The 9496-nt window shown below is 44.7% G+C and overlaps 1 protein-coding gene across 1 annotated transcript in view; it reads left to right on the top strand.

Annotated features, from left to right (window-relative positions):
* LOC103362205 (spondin-1) overlaps positions 1 to 9496 on the top strand; it is a 137437-nt gene that overhangs the window by 8362 nt on the left and 119579 nt on the right. Inside the window, exon 3 of the mRNA XM_008288496.1 lies at positions 8744 to 8877. Within this exon, the coding sequence (XP_008286718.1) occupies positions 8744 to 8877 (134 nt within the window). The remainder of the gene's footprint in view (positions 1 to 8743; positions 8878 to 9496) is intronic.

Below are 9496 nucleotides of genomic sequence, written 5' to 3' on the forward strand. Positions count from 1 at the left end.
AAAAAAAGAACCATTATTCAAAGTTCTTGGAAGCGCAAAACAACAAGACAAGTTTGTGTAAACTCTCATTTACAACAGTTCATAAGTAGAGCTCCAAGAGCTCCAAAGTGACTGATGATGACCTGGTATGTTGTGTATTTACAGTCAGAAATAGTCTGCTTCTTCTGCAGCGCTCACACAGAAGTTCATCAGGACGGCAGCTGCTGACTTCCAGGAACACCAGAGAACAGTTTACACAACTTCTATTTATTATGCCTGACAAGCTGGTTGCTTCACATACTGGAGGTTTACATCAGTGATGTTGCACGCTGGGCTGATTGTAGCTCATTTAGGACATTGTGCATGAAGACTACGAGTGTCGGGCCGCTATTTCTTCGCTGTGCTTCGTGATGCTCTTCAGTTGAGGCTCTTCAAGTGTCGGTGAAAATGAGTTCCCACAAGGAGGCGATGAATTGGTTCCCAGTTGGTAGCCGTTCAGATCCTTCTCATGGAAACAAGAGGTGGTTATGGAGATCTGAACTGATCTAACATGCTGTTTGTTCAAGCTGCACCAGAGCGCTTCCATTTACTGATGCTAATATGTTAGCGTGTGCTAACTGCTTCTGCGGCACCAGAGGTTTTACATTCCTAGTGGCAGCGAATTGTGGTTTTTATTGGTTAGTTTGATCGCACATGGATTTGGCTCCAGGTGATGCTGACTTTGGGCTCTTTGTTGCAGAGATTCAGAGAAACAACGTCTAGCGGGGGAGTTAGCACGAGCTTTCCCAAAACAGACGATTTTATTGGAACCATTTTGAAGTTTTCTTTTTTAAGTCCGACTGGAATTAAACAGAAATGATCCGACTGGAGCTGCTGTTTCCCGCCGTGTGTTTGTGACGTATTGCCGATATGTTCCAGATGCGACGCACCTTTTGCCAGTTTTGTGTTGCCTTACAGAAAGACGCTTGTTTCCGTCAGCGTCTCGGCTATAAAAGCACCGTCCACGTAGATCGGTCGTGTTGATGTGAGCTCTGCTGGAAACCATCATGGTGCCTGTTGTAAGCTAAACCCTCACAGTCTTACCAACGTGGAGTCACCTGTTGAACAAATGACATCAGCTACAACACATTTCCTGACATGCACGACCTTCTTCTTTTTCCCAAGCGGCTAATATATCACTAATCGGTTAAAACATTCCCAGCACTAATCGGGTGATCTGTAGGTAAATCAGCGGTTACACAGCGGCCGTGTTAATGACGGATGCAGCAGGTTAAAGTAACAGAAAATAGGTTCCCGACATCCCAATAAGTCCTCCATTCTTCTACATGTAGATCTCCAAACCAAAAAGTGAAAGTTGCTCATGGCTTCCTGCTCTTTTCGGTTTTTTAGAACACAGTGGAACCACAGCTGGACGTTTGGTCTCTGCAGTGGGAGAACGTTACCTCTACGCTCATAAACAGATGTGCTGCCACTCTTTGACTGGTCAGTGAACTGGTTTGACAGAACTGGTGGTTTGTTGTCATCTACAGCTCTACAGAACCGTGTTAGTTCTGCTCTCGTCTCGAGTTTATTTTCATTTCCCGGGTTGTGGTTCTGCCCTCCTCACAACCTTCCACTTCTCCCTCTGACCTGCAGACACACATGTGGAACCCAAACTCACTTTGTTTTTTCTTTTTTCTGTTTGCTGGCAAAGCTTCCCACCAGAAAGGCGGATTTTTTGGTTTCCAGCGTTGGAACGCTGCCCTTGGACACGACTGTTCACACAGTTTGACTGACAGCTGATCTGTGGGAGGCTGCCCACAAAAAAACGAGCAGAACTCGGCTCCAAAAGCAGCGACTGGACGAGGATCCGACGATTCGCTGTCTCGCCAAATTAACGCTTAATTAAATGTAACGTACTGGGAAATTACAGCGCAGCCCGCGCTCCTGGAATAATAAGTCAGAGTCACCGTTGTTTGGTGTCGCACAAAATGTCACCACTTTGCTTTTCTTTCTTTTTAACTGTTGGGAGGCCAGAAGCGACGGAGGCTCGCTGCTCGGCTGTGACTCGTCTGTGCAGGAGTCTGTGGCGTTTGTTCAGCCTGAACAAGCCGAGTGGCTGGAAAACAGGCACACAGTCAGATGTGCTCACAGCGTTTATCTGGTGAGATACTGGTACCATGAACGCATCGTCAGGACTCTAAACGGTCCATTTACTGCACGTCATCGTGTAATGCAGCAAATAGTCAAAGGTTTATGTGTTAAAGAACAAAACTGTCGAGTTGAACTGACACTTTATCTACACATGTGCAGTATTGTCATGAAGCGGTCGACCTCGCTGTCTGCACAAATATGTAGCGCTACATCGCTAACTTTGGCTTTTCTACTTAACATTTACATTTTACTACAGTACACGTATTTGCTCGTATTTTTACTTATATGTCGCTCTCGTCTTAGAGTTGTACTTATTATTTATTAGGCTGTTTATTTTGTACCACAAACATGTAAATGTGAGCTGGCAGGACGATAAAAGTTCCCTAAATCCTTGAAAGTCCAACACGGTAAAAGTAAATAAAAAAAGAAAACTAATTAAGTGCAAATCCAAATTTCAATAGAAACCCCTGAACAAAGTGAGAAAGCAGCTGAAACAACTCTTTTATTTTGCTTGTAGCTTCAAATTTTATGAAAATACAGCGAATCGCAGCACAGCAGTCGTCTGTAGCTGGTGTTCTGTGAACAAGTTGTTTCTGTTCCGTCGCTGTTTCATATATATATATATATACATTCTATAAATGGGAGATTAGGAGGCTAATTAGCTAAATATCCACAATATTTAACGAGTGTGACGTGTTGCATTAGAGGAAAGTTCATAGAAACAGCAACATTCAAAAAGCTTGAGCAGATATTTTTCAAGTTGGAAACACCATTTTTAATAAGTTCTTGCGCAGCAAACATGTGACTAATTAGCTCTTTATTTCATTTTCTCTGTCTGTGGACGGCATGAAACCAAAACCAGCTGATTAAAAGCGGTTCTCTTTATTTTTCTCTCGCTGAAAGTTTATTCAGTTTTCTTGGCAATCGGCAAACAATTGGTTCAGTTTCTGGCTTCTTCTGCTCTGTTTGTCACAGCTAGCTTAGCGTGAACAGCGTCAACGCAGTTTATGGAAACGAGCCCAATTTGCATTTTTAGTTTATTTTTTTAAATTTTTGTTGGAAAATTTCAAAATAAAAAAGTTTGTATTTGCAGGAGCAACTAATGAAAAGTTCCGGTTTTGTTCCTGGTATTGTTGCCGCCTCTCAAACCAGCTGTCAGTGAAGCACGACGTGATGCCACCAGTTGGAGAAACTCTTTATTTACTTGAATTCGGAGGTGATTTATTTGCACGTAGTCATCGTGGAAGAACTAAAGATGCTGCCTCGGCACAGACGTCTCTAACTGGATTATTCAGGTTTAAGAAAAAGGTTAAAAAAACAAAACCTGCCTGGTGCATCATAGAAACTACAGACTACAGATTGCATTCGTGCATCGAGGTGACAGACTTGCTGGATGCTGTTAAAGCTTTTCACACCGAACCTCGACAGCGCTGCAGCTTCAGCGCCGGATGAGAAAAAGGACGTGAGAGAAATCAGGTTTAGTAGTGAAGAAACAGTCCATTTAGCATCCAGTCTGCATGAATACAGCTTCAGATTGACCCTCACAAACCGCTGCAGCGCTAAAAATGTGCACCGAGCTGGATTGGAAACCAGCTCTGGGGCCTGTTTTTATATTAAACAGGCCAAAGGAGCAGCGCAGGCCCTCCCCTCCGATGCCGTTTTGTGTAATTGAACGCCAAGAGCCACAGAATTGGCCCCATTTGTCGGGAAATAAAGCGACAAACAGGCACAGTTTCACGGCAGCTGTTTGGATGTGCGACTCCGCCGCCGCCGCCGCCGCCGCCGCCTTGGTTGGGTGGCTCAGACACAAGATGTAATATGATGCAATATTTGGCGATCGCCCCGAGATCTCAGCGGCGTTCTGCAGTAATAGTACGGCTTTGATTGATGGAAAGCTCGCGGCAAAATGTCGGCGCCTCCGAGGTCTTCATCGAGACAAGAGAAGTTTGTTACTCTGTGAAATAAGCTCATCTTGAAGTGTTGACGTGACATTTCAATCCATCTCCCCGTCTGCTTCTCCTGCCAAAACTTTCTTTTCTGTGCACTCCAGTCCCCGAGGTTTCTGCTGTATTCACTCCTTTGTAGCTGCTTTTGCATTTAATCACTAACCTGCGCTCACACACACATGCAGGCCGCCGTCGCTCTCACCGTCGCATTTCTCAGAGGACGGCGGTCGTCCGGAGCGTCGCGGCTCTTTTGTGTTGCCGGTTGTGTGTTTGAACAGTTTGCTTGTGCAGCCACCCCGAAGCATCTGTGTTTACCGTCTGAGCGGAGAGCTGGAGGCCGGGATGGACCGACGTCTTCCCACACTCCCTTCACGCCGCCGCGCATTCCCCGTCGTCGGCGGCCGCTTGGCTCCAACCTTGAATGCGTCCATTGTTTGAATTCCAGTCGGGACATTTTCACTGGTGTTCGTGGGAATTAGTCCGAATTTGGACCCTGATTGCGAGACGTCGTTCCACCAACAGTCTGCACTCAACTACAATCCCATTAAACACATTTCACCCTTACAGACGGTTTAAGGCTAAACTGGACCCGTTTTGACATCTGACAGCAGTAGAAACAACCTGAACGTTGTTATTTCAGCCTCAAATTTGTTGAGTTTTCCTAAAGTGACCCAAAATACACAAAAATTAAAATATTTTGAATGTTAGACGTTTGTACAGGTGCTACAGGTGTTTGTCCATTGAGGCCGTCTGGGGTCAGATGTGACCCGTTTGTCCACTGGGATGGACTTTAGATCCACCAGTGTGGGTCAAATCGAGGAAAATGGTGGTTTTAGGGAATCAAGAAACTGTATTTTTTGTTGACATTTATTAATGTGGCGGTTTAGACAATCTGGACAGATGTGTTGTTTACAATTTGGTTTAGACACTTTGAGCTATGAGGGGGTTTTGACAGGAAGTCTTAAATCTGAAGAGTATGTAGAAGTTAAGAAGGGATTTCTTTTAATTCCCTCCTTGAAGCTCATTTTATAGGCTTGCTTTCATGTAACGTCTATTTTTAACCGTCTAATTTATTATTCTATTTGTTTATTTTACCCTTTATTCACTTCACTATTTATTTTATTCATATATTTTTTACGATTCTTCTTGTCAGCTCAGTGAGGTTGGTGGAGGTCACGTAGGAACGATCTGAACCTGACATCTGCCCATTTTTTAGCTGAAGTTCCAACATTTTCATGGAAGTTGAGGGAGATGCCGCCTCCAGATGTCCACATCTCTTGAAGTATACGCTCTAGAGTCCTCACATATTGGAGGTATCTTCTACTTGGTCACGGTGGCTTCAGACTTTGTTTCATGTTCTCGTCATGTTCGGTTTCAAGAACTTCCTTCGGGATCATTTCATCTCATCTCGTGTCTCTCTGGCGTTATCGTCCAGACTGAGTCATCGGTTTGAACAGAGACGCTATCACCTGGAGCCTTGCTGAGCTGCCTGGACCTGAGAATCGATTCCTGCATCGCTGACTTTGGCTCGACGCGGGACTTGACAGACTTGACTGGAGGATTAAGTCTGGATTTGCATGTCCTGACTTTGAGCTCTTGAGCTGGACGGAGCTCCAGGGACTCGACCTGCCTCCACTTGAATGTGTCGACCAGAGATTGGACTCTGTAACGTCCAGACGTCTCAGATCAGCCTCGTAGTTGTGTTTTTATTTTAACCAGTTCAGTCCAGCAGAGCAAACCAGTCTCTGAACACGTGTTGTGTTTGTACATTCTGCGCCGTTTCCTCTAAATGTTTAGCATCATTACAGGAAATCAGCTGAGTTTTCCTCACGTCTAGACAGCAGCTCCAAACCTAAGTGTTATCCTTGTGCTTCAGTTTGTCCTGTTAGCCCTCATCTATCTCCATATCCCTCCCTGTCACCAAACTCCTAAAGCCTTCCTTCTCTCTCTTCTTTACACGTCTCCTGCTGTTTTCTGCCTTTTAGCTGCTCGTTCTTTCTGCTTCTGACTGACAGAACCTCAGTGTTGGCGAAACAAAAAAGCAAACCTGAATAAGTCGATGCAGAAATACAGAGAAGTGTTTGCGGGGAAAGAAAAGCGTGACTTCCGTCGTCCTATCAGGAGTCGGGCTGTTCAGTCAGCGTTATTGTGGAGGCAGCTGCAGAGCTTCAAGGTCAGAGGCCATGTGTGCTGCAGCCTCTGTGTGTGTTTAGTCTTTAAAATGTCTGACAAGGTCCGAGAAGCAAAGACAAACCGGCCGAGACACGTCCTGAATACACAAACCTGTTATTACCCAAAGCGCCGCTCGGGGACTTTGAAAACTGACCCTCTTTTTCCCACAAGTTCGGCTCCAGCTGGTGTCGCTTCGAAGGAGGAAAATCTATCAGTGACCTCCTCAGAACCAGCTGGTTCTGTATCTGCAGAACCTTCATCTACTGACCAGAGTTCTGTGAATGTTCCAGAGGTCCAGGTCCTTGAAGTCCACAGAGGAGGGTCCAGATTGATCACTTTAATGGACTTTTTCCATCATTTCTGAGCCTCAGAACTTCATCAGTACAGCAGATAGACACATGACATTTAGGAGGAAGAACACATCTGGGTTCTGCTAGAACCTGACACCAGATCAGTTCTACATCCATCCAGGAGTCTCAGTCTGAAGACAGACAGTTTTTAATCAAAGCTTAAATGTGTTTTTCATCCTTTAGAAATTGTTCAAAATGATAATTATCTGTCCAAAGTGACTCAGAAATTGTTGAAGGAGACATAAAGTTGTCCAAAATTACTTTAAAAATTATTGGAGGTTTGTAAAAAAAAAAAAAAATGTCCTAAATGACTCAATACGTCCAGAATGACGTTAAAACATCCAGAAATATTTGAAAATTGTCCAAAATAACTCAAAATGTGACCAGACTTTCTGTCTTCAGACTGAGACTCCTGGATGGATGTAGAACTGATCTGGTGTCAGGTTCTAGCAGAACCCAGATGTGTTCTTCCTCCTAAATGTCATGTGTCTATCTGCTGTACTGATGAAGTTCTGAGGCTCAGAAATGATGGAAAAAGTCCATTAAAGTGATCAATCTGGACCCTCCTCTGTGGACTTGAAGGACCTGGACCTCTGGAACATTCACAGTCTGAAGGTAGAACTCTGGTCAGTAGATGAAGGTGCTGCAGATACAGAACCATTCTGGAGGAACGTTTCTCCTACTGCTGCGGTCGTTGGCGGTAAACCTTCTGCTCAGATTGAAGCGTGACGTCATCACAGGTAAAACTTTCCCTTCAGAACATTCTGGTTCTGCTGCTCTGAAGATGAGCGGCGCCGGCACCTGCAGTGTGTCTGCAGGAAAACCCAAGAGCAGAGGTTCTCCTGTGATCAGGTCTCCAGCCTCTGGAGATGTTCTGTTCCACGACGCTGCAGGAGGAGAAGCAGCAGGTTGGACTTTCTGTCTCGCTCTGGCCTCGAAGTTGCTTCTGTTTTGCATGTTTCCAGCCGGTTCCCTCGGGAGCAGGAACCAGAACTGTTCTGTGCGTTCTGCATCTTGTTTGTGACCCGCAGGACGTGTTCTGGTTAGTTTCCACCTCAGCAGCTCAGTCTTCAGTCTAGACTGAAATATCTCGGTGACCTTTCAGTGAGTTTCCAGGAGAAAGTTGCCGAGACGTCGATGGTCCCTCGAGGATGAATTTTAACGACTTCAACAATCATTAGATTTTTTTTTTTTGCAGCTTCGCCGACGCGATAAAGTTTAAACTTATTCAGTGAGTTTTATCGACTCAGAGCTTCTGCGAGTTGGATTCTCACAGTTTTTACTGTTTATCATCGAATCAGCTCCACTTTACACCCAGTCTGCATCTGTTTGTCGTCTGACGCCTCTTTTACGGTTGTTTTGCTGCAATTTGTGTTCGTTTTGTGTGTTTTTGAATCAAGCGTTCAGTCATTTTGCATCTTTCTGCCGTTGTTTCGTGTTTCTGTGCAGTGATGCTGCATCCAGATACGCTCACGTTTCCCACAGATGACAAATGTGTTGTCAGAAGATGTTTAAAAATCTGCACGACAACTTTGACTATTTTTACAACTTATTGTTCAAGTTGTTTTTCTATTCAGGGTCTTTTCGTGTCTCTATTTAATCGTCTTGCTTGTGTTTGTGCCTCTTCATACTAATTCTGGGTCCATTTGTCATCAGTTTATGTCTGGTTTTCAGTTGTTTTGCAGCCATTTGTCTTCGTTTTGTGTGTTTTTAAATCAAGCGTTCAGTCATTTTGCATCTTTCTGTCGTTGTTTTATGTCTCATGAAGCGTCTATTTGTAGGATATTCAGTTTAGAGGAAAGAAACCAGAAAATATTCACATTTAAGACGCTGGAATTAAGAAACTGTCCAAACAGATGATTGGATCATCAGAGTAGATGAGGATTAACTTCATAGACGATGAATCCGTGTTTGCAGCGTCACAGTGAGTCCTGCTGATGGAGCTTCTCCTGAACCTGAACGAGCTGATTTCGATGTTTCCTGAAGCGCTGCCACGTTTGGTTTTTTTTCCTTTGGATTTGTAAGCAAAGGAACCGGGTCAAACAACATCTGCCTTCGAGTAAATAATACGTAAACTTGGCCGAGCAGCGCCGGACGATCTGTCCGACTTCTCCATCAGGAGGCGACCGAACCGAACTGACCCTCCGTTTGTTTTGCTTCCAGATCATCGACGAGGACGACACCCAGTTCATGACCAACTGTCCGCCGGCGGTGACGGAGAGCACGCCCCGCCGACGCACCAGGATCCAGGTGTTATGGACGGCGCCGCCCACCGGGTCGGGCTGCGTGATACTGAAGTGAGTTTCCACCGTGTTCTCAGAGGTCTGCCTGCAGAACCTCGGCTGTCTCTGGCTGCTTCTGCTCCCGTCACACGTTTCACCACCGTGAGCTCATGTTTCACATTAATCCACCTCCAAGGACACGACGTGGACAGAACTCCTTAAATCTCACAAAAATACCAAAACTTGTGTGTTTATTTCACCAAAATTGACAAAACCTGCAATCAGCATGCAAAATATTTCTCCAGCGACCGACAGATGTTTTTAATACTGGAGGACAAAAACCTTTTCATTGCTTACACATGAGTGCTGGTCAGAGCTGAGTCACTGATGGCTTCACCGAGGACGGCAGCGCTTTTAGCTCTGACCAGAATCTAGTTTATTTTTTTGGCATTTGAAGCAAAGTGCGTTTTGATGAAACGTCACGATTCAGAGCTCAGATTTGGTGAAAGTTGGACGTGTGGCGATTCTTTGTGTTTCTACGGTTTCTCGTTTCGTGTTAGTTTTTGGTTTTTATTCATCTTTAAGCCACCAGAGAGTTCAGAGGATCAAATAAAGGATGATTTATCTCAGCTGTAATCATAACTTTAATCTCCGGCCTCATATTTAAACACCAGAGTGGAATCTGTCAATGTTT

This window comes from Stegastes partitus, unplaced genomic scaffold, assembly GCF_000690725.1.
Source record: "Stegastes partitus isolate 25-593 unplaced genomic scaffold, Stegastes_partitus-1.0.2 Scaffold562, whole genome shotgun sequence".
Taxonomy (NCBI): domain Eukaryota; kingdom Metazoa; phylum Chordata; class Actinopteri; family Pomacentridae; genus Stegastes; species Stegastes partitus.